This window comes from Uloborus diversus, chromosome 6 (genome assembly GCF_026930045.1).
Source record: "Uloborus diversus isolate 005 chromosome 6, Udiv.v.3.1, whole genome shotgun sequence".
NCBI lineage: Eukaryota > Metazoa > Arthropoda > Arachnida > Araneae > Uloboridae > Uloborus > Uloborus diversus.
The window spans coordinates 35,597,194-35,624,620 of NC_072736.1; the positions used below are offsets into that span (position 1 = coordinate 35,597,194).

Consider the following 27,427-nt stretch of genomic DNA (forward strand, 5'->3'; position numbering starts at 1 on the left):
TTAACTTCAACGATTTTTACTGCAGCTAAAAAGACTAGGAATGATAATCCGCAGACAAATGGGAGAACTTGAAACTGATTTTACAATGTTACTGGTTACAACTAAGATTTGAAATAAACTTGAGGGAATTTAATAACTCCAGAACAAAACAACGACCTATCTACACACCCCTCAACCCCAGATTCCTTTTGAGTTTTGTAGCAGCCTTTAATAAACATAATTTTCTCCCCTAACCTTCAGTTTCCATGAGACAAACAGTCAAAAGTAGAAAAAAAAATCTATGAATGTCTCGATTTTTTTTTCGATATATAGAAACAATTTTTCTATGTAATGAACATAGAAATTTGCTGGGATTTTGATATATAGAAAATTTTGATATGTGGAAGTTCGATATATGGAGGTTCGACTGTACTTGCTATGCAGCACTGTTGACTAAACTTTAACTCATGACTAATTAAGACTGACAACATTCTACTACTAATAGACTCATGTAAATAACAACTTTCATGCTTATTTCCATGACCAAAATTAAGGATTTTTCAATAATGAGTATCATAACCAACTTAACCGTCTAACAAGAACTATAATTTGATAGCAAAGAAAAACAGTATAAGCATTTTTCATGAGACAAACAGTTTAAAGTGGAAAAAAAAATCTACGAATGTCTCGAAAAAAAACTCGATATATAGAGATTTTTTCGAGTTCGATATATGGACAGGGTGGCCACAGGAACTGGAAAAAAAAATTTCCTGACTTTTCGCTGATTAAGTTCACCAAATTCCCCTGATTTACGTTATCAATGATAATAGTTTCCTTTCTTTGTCCTACGTAAAAAGCATTGCATATTAAATAAAATGCAGTGTTTAGAACCGTTTAAGATGTTAATTAAAAAAATATTTTGAAAATATACTCTTTTTTTTCTGTTGTAAAAATAAAGTATTAAATTATCGACAGAGAAATCTTGTAGAAAATCTAAAACAAGTACTTTACTTCCAGGAACCAGTTAACATAAGAATTCTAAGAAATTATTAAAACCACTCTTAAAGAAATACCTAATCATGATAAAACTCAAACATTTAAATGGAAATAATCTTGAACTGAATTTTCAAGCAGTATAACTGTTGCTGGAAGAATAACAAGTGATAGTTAAAGTACAGAAGTAATGTAGTTTTACTTACGTAAATAATACTGCCATGTGCAAGTAAAGGGCAGTATCTGCAGAAGTTTGTTTTCGACACATTTGGAGAAATGTGTGGTGGATTCAATACTAACAATAGGAAAATGTTGGAATTAGACTTTTTTTTTTTTTTTTTTGCTCCTCTTTTTCAGCGGAAACCAAATAAGCAAGTATATACAATAAAGAGAATGTACAATAGATGACAAAAATGCAAAATGTGCAGTTTCTGCCCTTTACTTGCACACGGCAGAATAGGCATATTTATGTAAAACAAATTGAAATCTTTCAACAACCAGTCATATTGAGCTATTCTCCAATCAAGAACTTAGGTTTTAATGAATGAATACAGCATTTTAACTATTAAAAAACTACGAAGGTGTTTTACTACGAAAGACAGAAATTGGAGAATGTCAATGTTCAGTGGTAATTCATTGAAAATATTCTATCTTTCGCTGATGTCTTTGCAATGTGATGTTTGACATTGACTGACAAATATCGACATTTACCAAGTTTTGATCTTTCCCAGTAACATATGTATATATTTGTGTGACAGATGTAAAAGGAAAACAAACAATGCTATGCCGTTTACATGCAGAACAATTCATAAATGTATAAGAATACTGATTAAAAATAAAAGTAACAGAAAAGTCACCAAAATTTGAAACAAATCGAATGCTGAAAAAATACAACTGTGCTAAGAGATAGAACTGTTAGATACAGAACAAGAACTATAAGAGAGACTAGGTTTGATGCTTTGAAAGTATGAATAGACAAATTAACAACACCAGTAATTATATTAGCTAGTAAAAAATAAAAAAGTGCATTAAAATTGATGGCTTTCCACAATAAACAATCGGTAAACTTGTGTTTCAAAAATTTACTGGAGAAAAGTAGGAAAATATTTTCGAAAAAATGGACAGCAATTTGTAGTGTAGTCAGCGAGACCTAAAAAAGAAAAAAGGTCAGCTTTCAACGTATTTTATTGCAAAAGCAACTTACAAATTTGTTCAAAACACCTCTCATTTAAATATGATTTTAAAAAGATAGCACATCCAAAACTTAACAGTTATTATAACATTATAAAGTAATTTCTATGAAATAAAATTGATTGCTATCTTTGAAAAAATGATCAAGTAGCACATTAAATTACAACATGACATTATTTGATCAAGTAAAGTATTCTTTTAATTTAAGCATAAGCAGGATTTTAATGTTTAGAGAAATGCTTACAAATTTTTGAAAGAGCAAATGATGTAAATGAACAAATTTACAAGTGTGAAATTGCTGTCTGAAAAAGAATGACATGTACGGTGGCGACCGCTTAATATTAATGAAATAGTCAATTTGCCATGAAATATTATTCTAATAAACGAGATATTTTAGAAACCGAGACAAAAAAAAAAAACACAAAAGCACCTGACAATGGTTGATGCTTTAAAAAGTTATTACATTAAATGGAATATTCTTTGAACCAATATTCCGATAAGTAGACTCAACTCAGGGGCGGATCCAGAAATTTTTGTACGGGGGAGGGGGGGGGAGTCAAGTTTTAATGGTCAGCGTTACACCTCCTGCGGTAAGAAATGTAAGTTAAGCAAGAATACCCATCCCTCCAAGGATGATGGAACATCCCGTCATATGCTATGGAGCACCTCCCTCCTAAAGGAGATCAAAACCTTTTCAAATACATCCCCCTCCCCCTAAATTTAACAATGCCACAATTAGCGCCATGAATCATATTCCCTCAAACTTTCTTCAAAAGTCATATTTCATTAGGCAGACTGATCACATAACTGTATAGGCTTTGGACATATGATATTACAGCTGTAAAATAGTTGGAAAAAGCACACACAACACACATACACACACATGTGGTTTGAAGTTGAAGAGTGCTCTGAAAAAAGTTAAAATCATTAGAGATGATTGTTTTTTTTTTTTTTTTTCTTCTTTTTAAAAATGAACAACAAACTCAAAACAGTACAAAGCCATCAGTGAACGAACTATGTCAATCCCTTGAATTACTACGCGATGAGAAGAAATACCTTACAGAAGCAAACCAAAAAAGGATAACACTGATTAAATGTACTACTTTTTTGGATGTAAAAATTTTAAATTTAATAATAAGCATAGTAAAGTTCTTGTCACACGGGGGTCAGCTGACCCTTTGACCCTCCCCTGAATCCGCCCCAGACTCAACTGCATTTTACAATCAATTTGATTTGGAAACTGCAGTAGGATTTCAAAGCTACTGAAGATATTTTGCAGGGCAAAGAAACCAAGCTATAAAAATTTAAAAGAAAACTGAAAGGTTGTACTTACAACCCACACACAATAAGACAAATTGGCCATTCTTCTCGAGATGGGTTGAACACTAGCATGCAAAGCATACATTATTATCCATCCACAAAGACCAATACCACAAAGTTGCCACAGCAGACGAAGATATTCACTTGTTTTATGCCTGAAAATAAATGCATGAAACTTGTTTAAAGTTTGAAGATACAGCTCAACACAAAATATTTACATCTAAAATTTCGAACTTTTCTCCTGCTCTTACAGTAGAAATAAGTTAATTTACAATGGCTATTAAACTGTATCACTAACTATTAGTACTGCACAGGATTTGAAACATATAACTTATACATTATATACAATATTTAAAAAAAAAACTGTTGAAGGGAGATTAATTTTAAACTTTTGGATCCCACATTACTTAGCTAGATAAATTTAGAGCTTTTTTTTTCAAAAAAAGACATGAAAAAAATATATTCAGTCGACGCTCGATATAAAGACCATCTCCGTCCCTGAAAAAAACGTCTTTATAACGAGTGGTTGTTATAAGAGGTATAATTAAAAAATACACAGTCCAGTCACATTAATGTGACCTTCACGTACTTTCCACGTCAGAGTTAAATAAGCACAGAAGGCAGGTGGCAGCACAGTGCAGTTGAGTGTATATAAAGGATGTGTGAGGGCTTCGGAAAACATTTCAATCATTGGCGTAATGCAGAAACGAAGCGATTTATCCAACGTCCAAAAGGGCATGATCATTGGCTTTCGGGCCAAGGGTGGAAGCATTTCTGAAACGGCTGAGTTTGTGAACTGTTCGCGTGCCGCCATGGTAAAAGTGTACCGTGCACGGCAAAATGGGACTGTCCAAAATCAGCGATGTGGCAAATGTGGTGCACCACGTGTTGGGCTAAATGCCTTTATTTTTGATTCTTGAAGGATTTCACCAATATTGTTTAAAAGAAAAATCATTTTGTGACTTACCTTTTGCCATTCCGAGAGAAAACTTTGCGCGAAGAATCCCATCCACCTGCCGCCAACACTCAAATGTCCGAGTTTGAATCGGAAGTGTTCGGAAAACATGCGGCATGCTATGATTGGTTGTTGTCATTCGGCAGATGTCGGTAAATTTCCGAAAGAGCACGTGTCAATGACGTGATGAAATCATGTTGAGGTGTTAAGTGCTGAATGCCAAATTAAATGAGAATTGTGCAACCGGCAAGCTGTGTTTTCTCCGGGTTGTGTTGTCTTGGCAATATGCAAATTAGGTAACGTCACATTGTTTCTGGAAAGGCCGAATCTGGCTATAAATACGCAGACCGGCAGGAGCTCGATCGCTTCGCCCTCGCTTCGCTTCGTTTTTTACTTCTACTCGTCTCCTCGTCTTGTGTTGTCTGTGTCTCGTGAACGTGTTCGTCAAATGTCATCCTAAATTTTTGCTATTGGCCTCTTGGTGAGGTCTGGTTTTTCCTGGAAAAGCACTGATGATGTTTTAAGTTTGGAAACTGCGTGTTGTGATGACGTCTACAAAAGCAAAGAGTTCTAAGTTTCCCTGATGTGGGTCTTTTGTTCTCCTGCGGAAGAAGATCGTGTCCATCCCTGGTATACCTTTTCCCTGATGTGGTGAACTGTTGCTCACGCGGTGTGAATCGACCTGCCTGCAATTCGTGGAAATTGCCATGCTGTCCAACGACCGGTGAGGCGTCACCATGGAACACCAACAGGACTTTTAATCCATACATGGACTCATTGTAAGATCTCTTTTCCTAATTTTTTCCCGGGGAACAAATCATTGTGTTGTAACCAATTTTCAATATGTGTCAAATAAATGTTTTTCAGTGTAAAGAATGATTCATGTTTTATTTTCTTCGGGCAGACCACTACCTCAAATTTTTAGTTGGAAATGAGTTGCCTAATTTTCAGCTTAGCTGTAGGCCATAAACCTCAAATTATATCCAAGAGGTGGTAGCAGAGTCGTGTGGTTGACCTGCCCGGAGAGAATTGAATCATTTCTTTATTATGGAGAAAGATTATAGAAACGTTGAGAAGTTGGGCTCCCATAATTGGGCTACCTGGTCCAAAGATATAAAAATGGTGCTCATAGAAAGGGATTTATGGGAGATTACCCAAAAGAAACCAGAAGGGGAGTTAACTAGTGCTGACAGAAAAAGATGTGGCCAAGCTTTAGCCATCATCTATTTAAACTTGGAAAAAGATACAAAAAGGTTAATTGATAATTTGGAAGATCCTAATGAAGCCTGGAAAGCCCTCAAGGCAAATTTTGAACCCCCATCTTTGGCCAGAGTAGCCGCATTGTGGGAATCCTACTTCTCTTGCAAAATGCAAGAAGGTGAAACGGTGGGATTATTCGCTGCAAGGTTGGGGGGAATTTTTAACCAACTAGTCGAAAATGGATATATTATGGAAGAAAAACTCAGAACTTTTCAATTGATACGGTATCTACCTCCTAGTTTCAGCAGCATTGTTCAAGCCATCTACAGATGGGAAGGAGAGAAATTTACTTTCTCGAAGGTAAAAGATGAACTACTAGCTGAGGAGGGTAGGATTAGGTATTTGGCCGAAGAGCCTAATATAGAAAATTCGGCAATGTTTTCAAAACCCGGAAACTCCGGAATGGCAAATGGTAGGGGTAAATTTCTTGCTAAAAATAAAGTTTGTTACATTTGCAAAAAGAAAGGGCATATTGCGTCGAAGTGTTGGAGCCGTAATAAAGTAAAACAGGATAGGAATTTTAAATTTCAAACCAAAGAAGACCCTCAGGCAGGAATGTTTTGTTCAGTAAATGAAAACGAAATTTCTGCAAACACTACCTACCCAAAATGTGAGGATACATGGCTATTGGATAGCGGCAGTACATCTCATTTTTGTAGAGATAAATCGTTATTTGCCGAGCTAGAGCCTGTACAAAACACACAAATGGAGGTAGCTGTAGGAAATGTGAAGAGCCAGGTAGAGGGCATTGGGAAAGTGATTTTTAAAATTGAATCAGATGGAAAATTAGTTACCATCACATTGAATAACGTTTTCTATGCTCCAACACTGCGACGCAACCTAATTTCTGGTTCTTGTATAGATAGACAGGGCTATAAGCTCAAATGGTTGCCCGGAAAGATCTGTGTCTTTAATCAAGAAAATGTTAAATTATTTACAGCAAATTTAATGAATAAACTTTATCATGTTAAACCAAATTTTTATATTGATTGTGAACATGTTAATTATACCAAATTTTTTAAGACCAAGGACCCGTCTGAAGGGGCCAATATGGTCAGTGTTGATATGGAAAAATGGCATAGGAGATTTTGCCATATAAATATGGAAAGTATCACCAAAACGAGTAAACTTGGTGCAGTCCAAGGACTGGAGATTAAGAAGGGGCAAAAACCCAATTGTGACCCTTGTCAATTAGGGAAAATGAGGAAGTGCTCGTTTAAATCTATGCCAGAAAGGCGTACTAATTCTGCACTTCAATTGCTCTACATGGACCTGATGGGACCCCTTCAGACCGAGTCCTTGGGGGGAAAGAAATATATTTTTATAATTATAGATGATTTCTCAAGAAAGTCATATGTTTTCTTTTTAAGAAACAAAAATGAGGCATTTAATGTTTTTGTAAATTTTCAAAAAAGGACTGAAAGATTCCTGAATTCAAAAATTTTGGCTATCCGTTCCGATAATGGAACAGAATTTGTTAACAAAGATTTTGAAAACTATCTCACCAATCAGGGAATAAAAATAGAGCGGACCAATTCCTACACCCCGCAAATGAACGGGGTAGTAGAAAGGTATAATTTAACCATAATGAATGGTGTGAGGTCTATGCTCAAGGATTCTGGATTGGGGGATGAGTTTTGGGCTGAAGCCGCTCTTTGTTTCAACTATGTAAGGAATCGGACGGTAATAGGAAATATGGACAAGACCCCATTCGAGCTGTTTTCTGGACGTAAACCTTCAGTGAGGCACTTACGTATTTTTGGGTGTACTGCCTATGTAGGTCAGCCTAGGTCCAAACTAAAAAAGTTAGATATGAGGGCTACCAAGGGGATCATGGTCGGATACGCCTTACGTACCAAAGGGTACAGAATCTGGGATCCTGAAACCAGAACAGTCACAGAAACTATTAACGTAAAGTTTAATGAAAATGAAAGATGGGGGGAATTAAAAGTCCAAAATAAAAATGAGAGAAAATTTAATTTTATCAGGCCTATAAGTGAAGTTCAACTTGAACAGGAAATCCAGGAGAGTGTTGAGCAAACTCCCTGTGAAAAAATTAAATGGGTTAGAGAAGCCAAAAAGAGAAAGACCGGGGATAGGACTGATATTTATTATACAATTGCCGGTAAAAATAAAGTAAGATTAAATTCATTAAAACAGGTTCTAAAATATTGTAGTGAAAATAAAATAGAGTATAAACCAAAACTTTTTGACTTTTCATCTAAAAATCCAACAGTAGGGGAAATCTGTGACGACAGTGAAAGTTCGGGAGAAAGTGAAGAAGCAAGTTTGGTAGAAATTTTTATACCGAATTCGTATAGGCAATGTATGGCTACCCCCGAGGTGGACAACTGGAAACTGGCCATGGAGTCTGAATTGGATGTCATTAACCAAAGAGAGGTGTGGGACCTTGTACCCCCACCAGAGGGGAAACCAATTTTGGGAAACAGATGGGTCTACGACCTCAAGATAAATGACAGGGGTGAAGTTGTAAGATACAAGGCCAGATTAGTTGTTAGGGGGGACCGTCAGTCAATTGAGTCATATTCTGAAGTTTTCAGTCCAGTAATTGAGTTTTCACTTGTAAGAGTTTTCTTTTCTATTTTTATATGTCTTTTAAAATGGTGTCACTCACAAATTGATGTAAAAAATGCTTACCTGTATGCTGATTTAGAGGAACAAATCTACATGAGACAACCAGAGGGTTTTGTCAGTGAAAGTCACCCTAATTTTGTCTGTAAATTGAAGAAGTCTCTCTATGGACTACACCAGTCCGGAAGAAACTGGTTCTTAGAAATAGACAGTGTTCTTCGTGGTTTTGGTTTTCAAAAATTAAAAGGATGTAATTGTGTATACCATAGAGACAAAAATACTTTTCTTCTTATTTATGTAGATGATATAATAATTCTAGCAAAAAAATGAAAATTTAATTAAAAAGGTAATCAACGAAATTAAAAGCATGTATGATATTAAAGAAATGGGGGAAAACCAGAAAGCTCCTGGGGATTGAATTTGTGGAAGATAGAAATAATCTTTTCATTCACCAAAGCTCTTATATTTCGAAGGTCTTGGAGTTATTCTCTGATTACTATGTGCCAAATTCAACCCTCCCAATCTCAAAGGGTACAGTTTTGTCGAAGGACGACTGCCTGAAAACTGAGGAAGAAAAAAGGGAAGCAGAAAAGCTCCCATACAGAAATTTGTTGGGTTGTATGGCATACATAGCGGGAAAGACCCGACCTGACATTTCGTATGCGGTGAATATTTTTTCCCAATTTCAAGCAAATCCCGGAAGAAAGCATTGGGATTTTCTATTAAGATTGCTAGGGTATTTAAAGCATACAATATCATACAAACTAAATTTAAGTTCAATCAATAGTGTAAATCTACGGGGATTTTCAGACTCCGATTACGCCGCTAATCGGGAGGATAGGGTCTCAATGGGAGGATCAATTTTGTGTATTGATCGGGTCCCGATTAATTGGAGGACATTTAAACATAAATGTGTTGCGTTATCCACAATGGAAGCAGAATATATTTCACTTGGTGAAACTGCAAAAGAAATGGTCTGGCTGAAGAGGATAATCACAGAAATAAGTGAATTAAATATTGAAAACCTCCAGCTTAGAGATACAATTATTTATTGTGATAACATTGCAACAATTGATTTTTCTAAGTCTCCCATTGAGAATTCCCGTACAAAACACATTGATGTAAGGTACCATTTTTTAAGAAATTTAATTGAGCAAAAGATTTTTTTGATTAAATATGTGAGGACAAATATAAACATCGCGGATATTTTCACTAAACCCCTATCTAAGAATTGTTTAAATAAACTTTGTAAAATTATATTTAATTGGGATTAAATGAGGGGGGCATATCAAATTTTTGAACTGTTTTTCAAATGTATCTTTTGTAAATATAATATGAATGTAGTTAAATGTTTTTAATGTATATAATGTGTTTTTTGATGAAATTCCTTCAAGAGGGGGGAACTTGTTGGGCTAAATGCCTTTATTTTTGATTCTTGAAGGATTTCACCAATATTGTTTAAAAGAAAAATCATTTTGTGACTTACCTTTTGCCATTCCGAGAGAAAACTTTGCGCGAAGAATCCCATCCACCTGCCGCCAACACTCAAATGTCCGAGTTTGAATCGGAAGTGTTCGGAAAACATGCGGCATGCTATGATTGGTTGTTGTCATTCGGCAGATGTCGGTAAATTTCCGAAAGAGCACGTGTCAATGACGTGATGAAATCATGTTGAGGTGTTAAGTGCTGAATGCCAAATTAAATGAGAATTGTGCAACCGGCAAGCTGTGTTTTCTCCGGGTTGTGTTGTCTTGGCAATATGCAAATTAGGTAACGTCACATTGTTTCTGGAAAGGCCGAATCTGGCTATAAATACGCAGACCGGCAGGAGCTCGATCGCTTCGCCCTCGCTTCGCTTCGTTTTTTACTTCTACTCGTCTCCTCGTCTTGTGTTGTCTGTGTCTCGTGAACGTGTTCGTCAAATGTCTTCCTAAATTTTTGCTATTGGCCTCTTGGTGAGGTCTGGTTTTTCCTGGAAAAGCACTGATGATGTTTTAAGTTTGGAAACTGCGTGTTGTGATGACGTCTACAAAAGCAAAGAGTTCTAAGTTTCCCTGATGTGGGTCTTTTGTTCTCCTGCGGAAGAAGATCGTGTCCATCCCTGGTATACCTTTTCCCTGATGTGGTGAACTGTTGCTCACGCGGTGTGAATCGACCTGCCTGCAATTCGTGGAAATTGCCATGCTGTCCAACGACCGGTGAGGCGTCACCATGGAACACCAACAGGACTTTTAATCCATACATGGACTCATTGTAAGATCTCTTTTCCTAATTTTTTCCCGGGGAACAAATCATTGTGTTGTAACCAATTTTCAATATGTGTCAAATAAATGTTTTTCAGTGTAAAGAATGATTCATGTTTTATTTTCTTCGGGCAGACCACTACCTCAAATTTTTAGTTGGAAATGAGTTGCCTAATTTTCAGCTTAGCTGTAGGCCATAAACCTCAAATTATATCCAACACCACGGGCCATAAATGACAGAGGCGAACGACGGTTGTGGAGATGCGTTCGGGCAGATAGACGGGCTACCATTGAGCAACAAACCACCAAAATGAACCAAGGGGCTACCAAAAGTGTCTCCCAAACTACTATTCAGCGAACATTGCTGCGTCTGGGTCTCCGAAGCAGACGCCTGGTTCGTGCACCTATGCTGACTGCTGTTCATCGACGACGAAGGCTAGAATTTGCACGCCAGTTCAGCAGCTGGACGTCCACCGAGTGGCGACTGGTAGCGTTTTCAGATGAATTGCATTTTATGCTCCATCGGACAGATGGACGTGGCCTATAAGGGCTGAAACCTCTGAAAGGAACCACCCTGCAACCATTGACGGAACGCTCCAAGTTGGAGGCGGGAGCATTATGGTCTAAGGATTTTTTTTTGTGGCATTTGCTGGGTTCACTGATCATTGTGGAAGGCACGATGGATCAATACAAGTACGCATCTGTCCTTGCGGACCATGTCCACCCCTACATGCGCATTGTTTTTCCTCAGGATGATGGCATCTTCCAGCAGAACAATGGGAGGTGCCATACAGCTGCCAGTGTATGTGAGTGGTTCGAAGAGCACCAGGATGAGTTTACCGTCCTCCCCTGGTCAGCAAACTCACCTGACTTAAACCCAATCGAGCATCTGTGGGACCATCTCGATCGAGTTGTTCGCGCCATGGATCCTCAACCGCGTAATCTAGCGCAGCTGGCCACGGCATTAGAGTCGGCAAGGCTCAACATCCCAGAGAACACCTTCAGGGACCTAAGTGACTCTCTTCCTGCACGTCTTGCAGCAGTCCGCTCTGCGAAAGGTGGTTATTCTGGCTTTTGACAGATGGTCACATTAATGTGACTGGACTGTGTATATATACAGTCATCATGCATCCCCGTTGTTCCAAAAACAAAATGGTATTTTTTCAAACATTCCAGTTAAATGCCCAAATTTTTTTTTATCATAGGAATTTATAAAAATCATGTGCAAAATACTATGACAGAATATTAAAAAAATTTTAAAGTAGAAAATATAGGAAGGAAAATGTTCCACACTTACAAATCTGCTACTATTACTGCTACCACTACATTTTCTGAAGATAAAACCAGAAACAGATTTTTGCAAAACATTATTTTCCATTTCAGATATAAGAAATAAATTGTGCTTCTCTTGCTTTTCAAAGAAACATTTAAAAGTCCCTCGAGAACCCCAAATCTCTAAAACCCCTAGATTCAAACACCGAACTACAAACACATCTGTCAAGTCCCTTATCTTAGGAATCGGGAAATTTCTCGATTTTTCCTCCCATTATTTTTTCTGTGCTAGCTGTGGTGAATGGTAATTCCCCCCCTCCCCCACCCCCCCCCCCCCCAGCAACAAAGTTGGATTTAACATTGAAAACTTCAGGCAGATGTCCGTAAACAATAATCAAGATTATTCCAAGCTACAATTGGAAAGAACACTAGAAATAACGTCCCCTGAATTCGATCGTTGTATTGGATTAGACGATACAGAACGGTCGTTATAACGAAGGCAAATTATCGTAGAGTTCATAGGAACAAAGTTGGGACTTTTACCACTGGTCCTTATAATTGGACGATCATTATAATGTGTGGTCGTTATAATGAGCGTTGATTGTATATATTTACCCATTTGTTATTTTTTTTTTACACCACTGCATTTTATTTTGATGTATATGATAGATCAACCGTTTGGCAACCAGTCCATTGCGAGCCCATTTTCTGTTGATTGCAAAAATGTTTCAAATATCATCATTTGTAAGAATGCTACTCATAAACTATAGTACCTGGTGAGAAAACTGAGGAGAAATTTTTATTTCTATCTTAAAGTCAGTTGAATTTTTTTCTAGAACAAACTTTATAAAATCGCTTGAAGTATTACAATTTTTAATACTTAAAAAACAGAAATTCATCTTGTTCTTTTACTTTTGAAAAAATTAGTCCAAAAAATAGAATTTCAGAATTAGATTCACCTCAAGATGAATGTTTCAAAGTTTCTCAGCAAGTAAACTTTGTTTTGAACTGGATTCCAGTTAGTGTTCCCTGTTGAGATTGTCAGCATCCATTACTTTATCAGCACTCATCATGCATGAAATTGGACTGTCCAATAATTTTGAGCCTGGTCTTTCATTTTAACTACCTTCTTGGTTTACTAATTGAAATGAATTCATGGCACTTCTAATGGGAGGTTCAAAAAAAAATTTTTAATTAACAGCATTTCATCAGGTTCTAAAAAACATTACATTATTGTCTGAAAATATTTTGATGTGAGTTAACGTTTTTCATATAACACGCTGTTAGTAATTTAAAGCAATTATTTAATCAACATGAAAGTTTGTTGTGATAAACTTATAATTTGAAGTCAGATACAGTCTCAATGCATCCGTATAGATGGCAACGTTTCTCAACCTTTTTCGGCAAAACTTTTAGTAAAAATTTCGGGGACCGGCAAGGATTCTTTTTTTTTCCAAATAAATAATAATAATAACATAAACAAGTGGCAAACCATTTAAAATTTTGCTTAGTAATAGAAAACTGTCACAAAGATATTTAGATGGCAAGATAAGTAATTATCATAACAAATATGCTATAAACATTAATAATATACACTATATAATATATTACAATAAACACTACATAAGTAAATAAACATTTGAGAGCAATCACTGAAAACGATGAAAATTCATTACAAAATTAATGTAAAGAAATGGCATATAAGGTTGTTTTTTTCTTTGAGTAAGTAAATTTTCTTAATGAGGACAAGCAAAAATCTCTGAGGATTGGTCAAATTTTTCCGTAGACTGGTGCTGGTCTGCCAGACCACCAGTCGAGAATTGCTGGTTTAGGCAATGCAATCATATAAGTCTTATGCCCACATTCACCAGACAATTTGACTATCGGTCAGACAGCAAACCGCTAGTTGAAGCCTTTTTCAACCTAGTAAGATGGCTTCAATTTGTGGCTCAGAAGTCTGACCAAGAGTCGAATGCTATGGTGAGTATGAACATAGAAGGCCTCGAATAACAGTTAAGGTGTCTGACTGAGAGTTGAATGATTTGTGGTGAATATGGACATTAATCATGCACGACCCCCCTGTCCCCCCAAGTCGATCTTCATGCTCACTGAAATTGGAAAATAGATCTTCAAGTAATTGAGGTTGCCTACCACCTGTGATTGGTCATATTATGTTCTTTTTAAAGCAATTAATACTTTATTTCACTAAGACAATCAGCATATATTCAATGCATGCTAATAATATTTTAATTAAGTTATACTTTTTTTTACCTTCCCAACTCTATAATCAGTAGATTAAAATCTATGGATATGATTGGAACACTATATTCGGAGCAAGCCTAACCTTGCAGCATCATAATGCTGTGATCAGAATCTGCAAAGCCTTCACAATGCTGCCAAATCAGGTTTGCTCCAACTATAGTTGTCTTTAAAACACTAGAAATAAATAAGCTCACTTAGGTTTAACTTATTCTTTTCCCTTGTTACATAACCTGCAAATTAACTTAACATTGAATATGAAAATAAGATATCAAAAGTTAAGTAAAATTTTGATTATAAATCTTTGAATAAAATATACTGTTTTTATACAGATAAATCATTTACTTACTGTATACAGATGGCAATTTATTTCAGTTTTACACTCTATATATATATATTCCTGTCATCACTAATAAATAAACTAGTATTAGCAAACGTGACTATCAATTACACTTAATGAAACAACACTAAATAAACAAGTATTTTTTAATAACTTGCATCGCTAATTCTATTCTCTGTAACAAAAAACTCTGGGGAAATAGTAACGATATTCATTGCAAAAAATATACTTTAAAATTTAAGTTAACTTCAACCAATACTTCAGTCATTTAGAAGTTAACTTATATGTAAATGAATTTTCTCAATAGAAGTAGTGTTCCAAGTTATTTTAGATAAGGGCCAACTTCTTAATGATCCAACTAATAAATATTTTAAGAATTAACCTTATTGTACCATGACATAAAATTTTGACAACAAAGAATTTTTCACAAACCTGGTCTTCCATAATAAACTTCCTAGCTCAATACCATATAAATAAAGTGACATAAATCCCAATAGAGAGCAAATTCCTTCTTTATTTTCTTCAAAAAGATTCCTTCTGTCATCAGATAAAACAAATGATGTCAGTCCCCCTTTTAATAGCAGCCATTGATGAAGAACCATAGTGATCATGGATAAAATTCCTGGTCTTATTGGAATTAGGACCATTATAATAAAGCAAAATATCTGAAAGAAAAATTTTGAATGCATATTTAAAATAAGAATTTTTACAGTCTGATTCGAATTTCGGAAAAAATTACAATAAAAGTTGTTCTAAAGAACAACATATTTGCTTTAGAAATAAAACAAATTCTGTCACTTTTTCTACAGAAAAAGTGATACATGGGAACAAAAAAATTAAGTTAGTAAAAAAAGCATGAATTTACTTGTTTTCTGAAAATTGACGTATAACATTTCTAAATTTAATCTACTCAAATAAACTAATGCTCCCACTACTAAAAATAATTGAAATAGACAACTTTTGTTATGTAGCTTTTACTTTATCAGTGTTTAACAACCTTCAAAAACAATGAAACACACAGCAGATTAATGTTTCTCAACCACTTTGCTGTGATATTTTTTAAGTAAACTGCATGATACTGATTCCCTTAGTGGTCATCCACAGATGTTGTGCTTATTATTAAAATCAAATTCATTTATAATTTAAATGAGAAATGAATAAATTTAATCGAGATGTATTGACCCCCTTGTGAGAAGTTGCTGCAGAGTTTGGGGGGGGGGGGGGGGGCATGAACTTGTGAATTATTTCTGCGACAAGGTATCATGGAACTGGTCTGTAGTTGGGGAAAACCTAACCTGAGTGTCCCAACGCTGTGATTACACTCTGTGTAGCCTTTACACACTGCCAGGTTAAGTTTGCCCCAACAATATGAGCCCTAGACCTGGGGGACATGGACAGTTAACAACAACAGTTTAAATGAGAAGTTTGGTGCTCTATGTTTATATGACATCGTTAAATACATTCATGTACAGTGGTGGTAAAAACAATTGCATCACTTGTGCCGCAAAGGAGAGGAATATCATCCCGACTGCATTCAACACACAGTCAAGCATCCCGTATTCCACATGATTTCGGGATGTATTTCTGGTCAAGGAGTTGGTGGGCTTCACTTTGTGCAAGGAACAGTAAACGCTCAAGCGTATATTGGCATTTTGGAGAAGAAATTGCTTCCTACTATCCGGGATCACTACTTCAGTTACAAATGTCATTTTCCAGGATGATTCTGCTCCGTGCCATTGGGCAAAACTGGTAAGTAACAATTTAAAAACCTTTATTCTGCCATTAGACTTAAATTGACATGGGGTTAAGTAATTTTTTCCTCTAAATTCACACGCAGGTTCAGAAATGGGAAAAATGAGCATGAGGTCAGCAGTTTGCCTTGGCCCGGAAACAGCCTCGATCTACATAAACAATTATGGCATTCCTGCTGTTAAATGTTTATTTCATAAGTTTTGCAGAATTTCACATACATTCATTGTTAATCGATCGACCAAAACTTCTCACATAATCCTGTTGTGAAAATGTGAGGGTGATGCAATTTTTTTTTTACCAGCACTGTAGGTATAAATAATTTTTTACAACTAAAATTAGTAACTGTTAGTGTGGAGAACTTTCTACAATAAACTATTAAATATAATTTTACATTATTATTTCTTGAACATTTTAAAATTTATATTTAAAAAAATTAATTCAAATGCGCACCACTAAAAAATTAAATACATTTGGTCGAATATTCAGCTCATCAAATTATATTTGGTATAAGAGACAACAGGCTGAAAGCCGGATAATGACCGAATATTTGTTATGTCCCTATACAAATATACAGTAAAACTTTTTCTCAAACTTCGATTTTTTAGGGAATGCAAACATAACAATTAGAAATTCTAACCTTTGTAAAAGCCAATGTAAAAAAGAAATTCCAGTGGACTCCATATTCAGATACAACTTTATGATAATTCACAGCTGTGGTAAAAAATAGTCTCAGAAATCCAAGGATAAGAAGAGGAAGAGATGACATTAGACATTTCTTAAAGCTAGAATAAATGATGAATCAGAAATCAACAATTACTTGCATGTATTAGAAAAAAACAAATTATTATTAACAAAACTTGCTCAAATATATTTTGAATGAGATGAAGAACAAAAACTGCAGTTGCAAAAAAAAAAAAAAAAAAAAGTCAAATCATTTTTTGTATTTTCAAATTAAAAAAAAAAAAGAAGAAGAAGACATAAAATGTAGATTGTAAAATAAACACTATATAAGATGGGTGTTCCAAATACGGCCTCCCCCCCCCCCCCCATTTTCTTGGATTCAGTATAGAAAAAACATTACAAGATTGTGATCCTATAGTCCTAAGATGATAAAGTATTATCAACAACAAGCTGGTTTGAATTACCACGCTTGCCATGGGAAGGACCAGCCACGCAGTAAGAGTTATTACAAAAGAGTGATGTTGAAACTACCCAATCTTATTTTACAATAAGTTTTCTTTCTTTATGGTTCATTGTAGTTTACTAGTACAGTCGACGCTCGATATAACGACCATCTCCGTCCCAGAGAAAAAGGTCTTTATAACGAGTGGTCGTTATAAGAGGTATAATTAAAAAATATATACACGGTCATCATGCATGCCCCGCTGTTCCGAAAAAAAATGGTACTTTTTCAAACATTCCAGTTAAATGCCCAAATTATTTTTATCATGGGATTTTTTTTAGAAAAATCGTGTGCAAAATATTATGACAGAATATTAAACAAATTTTAAAGTAGAAAATATAGGGAGGAAAATGTTACACACTTGCAAATCTACTACTACTACTACTACCACAACATTTTCTGAAGATAAAACCAGACAGATGTTTGCCTTTTTGACAGAAATGATTTTTGCGAAACATTATTTTCTGTTTCAGATATAGGTGATAAATTGTGTTTTTCTTGCTTTTCAAAGAAGAATTTAAAAGTCCCTCGAGAACCCCAAATTTTAAAAACCACTAGATTCAAACACCAAACTACCAACACATCTGTCAACTCCCTTTTCTTAGGAATCTGGAAATTTCTCTATTTTTCCTCCCATTATTTTTTCTGTGCTAGCAGTGGTGAATGGTAATCTCTCCACCCCTCTCAAAGTTCGATTTGACATTGGAAACTTCAGGCAGATGTCCGTAAACAATAATCAAAGTCATTTCAAGCTACAAATTTGTTTATTGGAAAGAACACCAGAAACAGCGTCCGCTGAATTCGGTCGCTGTATTGGATTAGACGATACAAAAAGGTCGTTATAATGAAAGCAAATTAACATAGAGTTCATAGGAACAAAGTTGGGACTTTTACCACTGGTCGTTATAATGGGACGGTCTTTATAATGTGTGGTCGTTATAATGAGCGTCGACTGTATAAAAAAATTGTTTATTGTTTTTAGCCGAATTTGAAGTTCTTTGCTACGAAGCCTAATTTATGTAGTTGACAAATTCAATAAAAAAGTCGTAGTGAACTGCAACATATTTCAAGGACACACAACTGTATATTTCAAGGGAGGATAGCTAAAATTTCTTAAAACAGAGATTTTTTAAACTACAAAATAAGCAAAACATTTTCTACATTTCAAATCTATGGATCAATTCAAAACTTTTTGCATAAAATTTTATCTTTTAGTGTTTTGAATACATTCAAATAAAAACTTTCTCTAAGTTTTCCCTGATGATGTGTCATTCAAAAATATTTTTAAAATAATCAAATCAAAAACACTTTTATCCACACAATGTCAAAAAATCTTTCTGAGGCATTGTTAGCAAAAACCAAATCTCTCTAATGTTATAATTAGGAGCTTTTAGGAATGAATTTTCCATGGATTTTTTATTTTACCTATTTAGTTTACTCTCTAGCATTCAAAATTGATCAACAAATTGTTAAAGTCAAGTAATTAAATAAAGTGTACGGTAGAGAGGAGAGAGGACTAGAAAGGATGATCAACACATATTTCCCCCCATTTCACAAAATTTATTCCAAAAACCCTTTCTTAATATGTAGAGTACTGAACTTCAATTGGGGAAAATTTTAACCTGGCAGTGTCATGATGCTGCACTATTAGGATCTGCATAGCCTTTACGACGATGCCAGGTTGGGTTTGCCCCAACTACACTGTTCAATTTTAAATAAGCAAGGTAAGATAAATAATACCTAAGGTAAATTTTTCAATGATATTTTTGAGGGAAATCCAACTTTTTAAGCCTTATTCATTTTCTGTAATAAATACTATAAACCGAGTATTGATTTAAAAAAATATATTTTTAAATCATACTTTTATTTCTTTTTATCATATTTTATGTGTATTTATGATAATAATGCTGTTTTATATATTAAATTCACTTTATTTTAAGTAATTTTACTTTTCTAAGCTAAAAACAGGCAAAGGGCATGCATGGAAAAGTTATTAAATAAGTGGTCAAAAAATATTACTAAAAATGTTCACCTGTTACCATTTAGTGTTTTCCTTGCATAAGAGGAGCACAGTCCATGGACAAGGACAAAGGAGCCTACGCCAGCATCCATAACAGACCACCCATATGTATCTGTCTTGGCGAATTTAGAGGGAAATGAGTTGAAATCCACAGCTAAAATGCAAATAGCAGTGGCCAATAGCAAATGGCCTCGATAACTAGAAGTAAAATGTTGGCTAAAATCCTTAGGTAAATCTGTGTGTAAGAAGGAATTTCTGAAAAGAAAACAAAATTATTACAAACTATTAATATTAATGATTCAATAGCATGTAATTTCATAATTGAATATCTATTGATGATAGCATATACGGTACCACTCCTATGAGCAGGCAGGGGTCACGGTTTACCCCAGGTGTCACCCGTCTTTGGAGGTGACACCTGGAGTTAGCGAGGTTACAAAATATATAAAAACTTGGTTTTTAAAATTTTCCGAAATATTTTAATTTATATTTAATTCATCAAATACAGTAGCATCACTACTGGTGGAGCAGGGATGCGTTTCTGCCGAATGACATCTATTTGGGTGGGGAATCACACCCAAAATGAATTCATGAGCTGATGAAAAATATAAACACTTTAATTCTAAAAGTTTTCTCCCAATGTTTCGAATTATATTTAATACATGAAATGCAGTAGCATACTAATTGTGTTGCTGGATGATACCCTTCTAGGGCATAACCTAAAGATCTAATTTATAACTGTAAGATACTATAATCCACTCTAACAAGGAGACCTTACGGTCTCCAAAATTCAGATCGGGATGAAATTTAGATTAGTAGAACCTCTTGAGAGTATCCACACAGTAAAGTAATAAAGCGCACTAGCGAGAATATTCCAAGAAAGCAGCATTTAAAGTTTTACGCAGAGATTACGCAGTAGAGATTACTCGCCAGCAACAGCTCGGTGGCTGTGTGGTCAGCAAGCTGCATTCCCGTGCTGTCGACCCGGAATGGATACCTTTTGAAAAAAATTTTAAATATAAATTTATAAAAAGACTGTTAGTTAATTGAAATTTGAATTGAAGATAATACTTTAGTTTTAAATAGGTAATGTATTTTTAATCGAGAAAATAGAGATAAATTCAATCGATTATAAATTACAATGTCAATTTCCACGGCAACAATATTAAGGTAGGACCTGTTAATTTATGTAAAAAATTTAAAAATATGGTTTTATTTATCAATTATTTATTTATATCCATACACCTGAATGATAATTATCATAAAAACACGGAAAACAAAAATTGTTTTGACATCTTGCACAATGTATAAAAGATTGTTTGCAAGAAAATCTTTTTGTAAAAGATACGTTGGAAAACATACTTCATTAACATTCATGAAAATTTTCCTTTTGTCAGAAAGTTTGGAAGCATACCGAATCATTTTATTAAAAATTGGTCATGACAGTTGATGATGGACTACTGATTGTATTTTTATAGTCTTCACGGGTATTTATTTTTCTATTATTTTCAACGAAATTTGCACACCTTTACGCTATATTAGATTCTTTACCTCTCTATAGAAATAGATGTCGCAAGGTTCAACAAGTGGGGTTTATTTTGATGAAAAAAAGAATACTTCAAGAGGTATCAAACCCGAGATGGATTGTACGGGAATCCAGTACGCTGACCACATAGCCACTGAGCTGCTACAGGCGAAAAATCCTTACTAGAATTTAAGCTGCATGTAAAACTTTTGAGGCTGTTTTCTCGGAATGTTCTGGCTTTAATACTTTACTATGTGGATACTCTCCAGGGAGAACTACTAGCCTACTGAATTTCATCTTGATCTGAATTTCCAAGACTGTAAGATCTCTCTGTACGACATGTGCGTGCTGGGTCGGTGGAAAAAAATGGTCAGCATTTTTTTTTAATTTGTTTTTTCAAAAACGTTTTTTACCTCTTACATATTGTTCAGTTGCTTCATAATTCACTTTTTTTGTCATTTAGTTTACAATATATATTCGAAGTTTGTACTTGCTTGATTCCGTATCATCAGATATTTCATTTAATTATTTTTAAATCATGTTTGCGATCAAATTTTCTTCAACTGAAATTCTTATTTGAAACTATATTGTTAGCAGTGCTTAGGGGAAAATTTGATGCTACTAAAAAGACAACCACATTTATGATCTTTACCATGGTATTAGCATGAAAATATTAAATTTGTATAGCATAAATTTCTGATTTTGTAGAAAGTTGTTGAACAGTGGTTTTAAACTTGTTCTCTAAAACTAAAGATTGTGACTCACAGATGTGTCATTAAATCAATTTATGGTGGGTCATGGCTTTCTAACCTTTAAATTAGAACTATTTTTAAGCTTACTCGAGATAGCAGCTCGGAGAGGGGGGAGGGACGGGGGGTGGCTTTTGAACACCACCAAAATGCTTGTGGGGGGGGGGGGGTACTAAGAATTTAGAGGTAAACAGAAAAATTAAATGATGAGCAAATTATCAAAGTGTCTTTGGAAACATTCAATGTGCCAGGCAAAAACCGAGTCTCTGCGAGCAGGGCTTCAGAAAAGTGGGTTACAATGTTTAAAAGTATGGGAACGTTGCTCCAATTTAGGATTCACCTTTTAAATAATCTGTCAACATGTGGCTGAAGATTCCACAAATGAAGAGATTGAAAAGAACATTGAAGATGAAAAAAAAAGGCTGCTGAATTCAGGGCCACAACAAGACTTTTGTTTCGGGAAGGGTTTTGATAGACACATTTCTCTTAAAATCCATAAATCAATCAAATCTGATTTCATTCATAAATTTCATTGAGGTTTTTCTTTCTTTTCACAATAGGTAATTTAAATGAGAGATACTGCTTTAAGGGCATTAATGTAAGCAAATATAAAACATGTCTTATCTATTAAATGAAGCAAAAAAATTTCTCATGCACATACAAAACATAAGTTTTCCCCAGTTAAATGTTCAATGTAATTTTAACAACTCAAAAGAATAGATGCCTGTACTCATATACATGGCATTCAAAGCTGTACTTCTTAAATTCATGTTTTGTTGACACTTATAAAATATGTTAAATATAAGGTATAGATAAGGTAAGGTTTCAAAAACAAAGAAATCTGATGCTGTTGTTAGTGTCAGGCAGGGCCGCCGAGAGGGGGGGGGGGGGCAGCAGGGGCAAAATCCCCATTGCCCAGCTCCTCAAAGAGGAAAAAAACATTTCCAGAGTATATGCTGCTAACTGAAATTCTTTTCGGTGTTGGAAAAGCAAAAACATTTCTCATTCAACATTTTAGCTCATTATCAGAGCCGGACTGGGCAATCGGGCGATCGCCCGAAGGGCCTTTAAACCGCAGGGCCGGTTGCGATTTGCGGTTAAACTTTTTTTTTTCTTCCGCAACACTCTCTTAATAGTTTGAAGAACCGTCAAATTTGGTGCTGACTGGGCCTACGTTTAATAGGGGCTTGGATGGCAATCAAAACACTGGATATAGGCTTAATATCAGAAGTTGCCACAAGGCATTTTTTGGGCGTACTCAGGGCTGCCGAGAGCACTAGGGTTTCCAATACTGTGCCGAATCCAGTCCAAGGGGATTTCGGGATTGATTTTATCTTTCTAAAAATTTAATGCTAACATCAAATAGAAAAAGTTGTGCCTTTTAGGAAGAACTGCTTTTGTTACTAGAATTAGTAGCTTTCACGAATTCCGTACACCAATTGCAGAGCACTACAAAGTCAGATCATAACTAGTAATTATCGTTTCGTACACAAAAACATGTCCTAAAAAAGTCCAACGCGTCTTAACAAAGCGTTGCTCGTATGGAACGAGAGAGGATTTTTACTCAAAAAATAATGCTCTTGATGAAAACACGTGCTGTGGCTCCAGTGCAGTTGGTTTTACTGAGATTAAATTACTGCGGGCATTTAAAAAAAGATCCCCAGTAATTTCATCAACTTCTGAAGTAGATTTTTCTTTCTGAAGCATGGTTTTGTTCAAGAACTGCAAACTTAGGACTTAGCGATGTCTATTGGGTACGTGTTTAGCTGTATCCAATTTAACTTGCATTGAGAATGGCCCAAAAAACTTAATTAACTTTTGTCATTGTGTCAGTGTATTTGATTCATTCCAGCAAGGGAAGACCAAGGGTAAGTACTGCTTTCTTTCACCAAGTCGTAGTCTCAGAAAATGTTTTGCATAACTTCACTAATTTTACCTTTCATTTTAAAGATACGTTCAAAAATTTGAGCAGCTTAATTTACTGCACTGTCATGCGAGTCCTCCTGTGTTTCATTCAAGTTCTTGTCGCCTCTTTTAAAGTCATGCCGAATATATAAAAAATGCCAGGTTTTTCATTGCTTTCTTCTTTGGAGAAAAATATTGAGCACTTTTTTAAGTTAAAGGTTTTGAGTGCATTCCTGAAGCTTACAGAAGTGATCCAACATTGCATTCAGGCTACTCCAGCGGGTTTTTCAATCAATAATACACTTTCCCTATTTTTTCTAAAGTGTAATTTCCAAGATTTTAAACTTTAGTGATGATTTTCAAAAATGTTTTAAATTACATGCATTTTCTCAATTGCTGATTGTCCTTATAAAACTGTGACCTCGAAGAAGTGTACAATTTCATTTTCGGAAAAATGTACGCCATTTTTGTTTGTGTTCTTAAATGGTGAATCCACATTTTATCTCATGAGACAGTTTTTCTTGTTCTTCTTGCAGACGTACGAGGAAGGTGATTCAAACACATGATACTTGTGAAAATGTCGTTTTATGAGTGACAAAAGTTGGAAAATATGTGAATGGAAAAAATTTGCGGGATTAATTCAGCTAAATATCATGTGGGATCCCGTTGTATTCAGGATTGGAAACCCTAGGTTGGTTTTCCCCTATCTGTTGGTTTTCCAGTTCCTTATCCACATTAAAACTTATGCGACTGCAATACATATAGACCTAAATATCATGCGGGATCCCGTTGTATTCAGGATTGGAAACCCTAGGTTGGTTTCCCCTGTCTGTTGGTTTTCCAGTTCCTTATCCACATTAAAACTCCTTGTTTTCGACTAGGCTGACATGGCCTCTCGTCGACCCTTAGTGTACTTCAGGGCCGTCTTCAAAGGGGTATTGAGGGTGCAATACCTCGCTTTTTTCCCCAAGATTTCCATTAATTTATATTTTAATGATGCACAAAAAAAGAAGACCTTTGCAGTATTACAAAATTAAAATAGGATAAAAGTAACTAAAAGTATTTATTCTGCAAAATTTTAAATGATAGTGAACTCTTAAAATAAAATCATCCAAAATTCTGTATTATTTAAGATTATATTATTAAAGGTCACCAAATGCAAAAAACCACCAAAAAAAAAGTACATAGTGCAAACACGTGGCAAGCTTTAGTTGAAAAAAATGAATAGATAAATAAAATTAATAGCTTCATAGGGGTCACCGACATATTTACATCTTTAATTGTTTGCTTAAAATATCGTCACGATCACAGCTAAATGGAAAAGAACACAGGTGCCGCCGAAATAGGTTTTAAATAGAAAAAAAAAACGTTAAAATACAGTGTACAAGTTTTAAATTATTGCAATGAATGTGCACACCAGTTGCTTTAAGTTTTTGAATGCAAAAAACAAAAAATAATTAAATGATTCAGGGGGTATGATATTTAGCATTAAAAAAAAAAGTGGAAAAAAGACTTAAAGTATCACTGCAAAATACACCATATCAGTTCAAAATGGTAAAACTTATTTTTATTGGACAAATTTGTATTCTAAATAAAGGAAAATACTAGGCTGTATAAATCAACGAAATCAGTTTAATGGTTTTGGCGAAAAAAAAGGGTGGGTTTTCCGAAACAGTTTTAACCATAATTAGAATAAATAAGTGAGGATAGCCAACAAGGGATTCCTTGAACCTTTATTCCTTCATTTTATGTCACCAAAGGTAGCCTCTAGAAGTGTGTTTTTGAAACTTTGATTTGGAAGCAATCCGAGGGAGAATTTCCAAACCCCACAATTGCAACCAACAAATATGAAGATTTTCAACTTCTAGAAACAAGAATAGAAACTCCCCCTTTCCATCATTATTTGAAATTTTGACTTAGAAAGAATTCCCAAATCCACTATTGAAACCTACAATTTCGTATTTAGAACTTCAATTTCGAAAACCCTACAAGAGAGCACACTCTCGTAACCTTTAGAAATGGCCTCTCCGTCCTCCCTATCATTGAAGACCGTCTAAACTTTTGTTTACGGGCGTCACTTCTAAAGAGTTTCTGGTGAACAGTTCTTGAACCTTTTCCTTCTCATAACATCATTGAATATCTACAACTGCACTCCTGGAACTTCAGATTCGAAACATTGTCGGACCCCCAAACCTCTCCTCTCACGAACACACCAAAGATAGTCTAAAACTGCAATTTCGGCAAATTACCGGGAAGAAACTCAGAAAACTCCTCCATTCAATTTCGAGGTCCTTTAATAAATCAATTTCGAAACATTTCAGGAGGAGGCCTCCAAATCTCTTCTCCGCCAACACCACCAAAGATCGTCTGAAAATGCGTTTTCAGAACTACAATTTCGAAAATATTTTCTGATATGGATTCCCTATCAAAATGGAAGATAATCTGCACGCCTGTTTTTAAAGTATCAACTTCGAAAAATTACCGTGCGAGAGCTCTCAAACGCTCCCCCCCCCCTCAACACTACCAAAGATTGTCCAAAAGCAGCGTTTATGAAATTACAATTTCGGAAGTCCGGTGGAGAAATGCCCAAACTCCATCTAGGAAAATATTACACTTACAATTAGGTTTATATTGCTAACACTTCAACCTTGTAATGACACCCTCTTAAACTAGAACCTGAAATCTTTCTAACTCTCTCTCTCTTGTTAAAATGCATTAAAAGTTGAGAGGCCGCCAAACATTCACTCCTCAAATTTTTCACCTTGCGATAACCCTGCATTCGTTTTATTGCTCTTTTCTCCTTCGATGTTTAAAAAACCCTTAAACTTGCAAGATTTTGTACAAGGAGGGGGGTGGGGAGTAGATTTACCAGGTGAGCTAAGGGCTGATTTTGTATAATCGCCCGGGCTGTTTTAACGGTCCAGTCCGGCCCTGCCCATTATTCAATATTTGCATGTTCACATCCACATCAAGTGCTTGTGGGATCCAATAGCGGGACCACAGTACTTGAGCGAAGTGGTGAATCCAGGAAAAAGGCAAAAGTGCTGCAACAGCGCCCCCCCCCCTTATAACAGAGTAGCTGATCCCATAACGTCCTCTAAGCTTATCTTTCATTTTGGTTTAAGGACTTCCATCCCTACAAATTTCCACGAAAGAGTCCCGAATTCACCTCCCTGTAACACCATTTAAAATCGTCTAAAATTTCGTTTTTGGAGCTTCAATTTCAAATAATTTCTGTGAGAGATTCTCTAAACCCCAGCCCTTATCCTGAAGAGATGGCCTGTAATTGCGTTTTTAGGACTTAATTTTGGGAATGTTCCCCGGAAAGAGTCCTGAACCCAATCCCGTCTCCTAACTTCATCAAAAATAGCCAAGAAATGGGTTTTTAGAATTTTAAAATCGAAAAAGAATTTCAGAGGAGTGCCTACTGTCCTCTTCACATAATTAAAGATCGTATAAAATTTCGTTCTTAGGACTTAAATTTAAGAAAAAAATTCCAGGTGAAGGTTCTCCAAAACATTTCACTTTGTCATCAAAGATAAAAACTTTTACTCCAAATCCTCTCTCCCTACACATCAGAAAACTCATCTAAAATTTTGTTTTTGAATTTTCAATTCCGAAAAAATTCTTGCGGAGAGGCTTCGAATCCAAACCTTTTTCCTAACGCTTACAAAGGGGGCTTATAATTGCGTTTTTAGGACATCAAAAATCAAAATTTTTTGGGAGAAAGGTTGCCCGAACCTCCTTTGTTTCCAAAACTTCAGCAAAAAGTGTCTACAACTGAGCATTTTTAGGATACTCATTTCCATTCTTGAAAAATTAGAGAGCATCCCCAACTATTATTATCTTTCTCTCCCCCTCCCCCCCCCCCCCTCCCCAATCCCCTCAT

General features: G+C 35.3%; 1 protein-coding gene across 1 annotated transcript; it reads right to left on the reverse strand.

The window, feature by feature from the left end:
- Nucleotides 1-1,825: 1,825 nt before the first annotated feature.
- On the reverse strand, nucleotides 1,826-21,324 carry LOC129224337 (uncharacterized). The gene is made up of 6 exons (XM_054858778.1): nucleotides 21,305-21,324; nucleotides 19,372-19,614; nucleotides 16,794-16,938; nucleotides 14,837-15,069; nucleotides 3,497-3,626; nucleotides 1,826-2,122 (listed from the first exon to the last, which is right to left on the reverse strand). The coding sequence occupies exons 1-6, from the start codon at nucleotides 21,322-21,324 to the stop codon at nucleotides 1,826-1,828; spliced, it is 1,068 nt and encodes a 355-aa protein (XP_054714753.1).
- Between the last annotated feature and the right edge of the window lie 6,103 nt (nucleotides 21,325-27,427).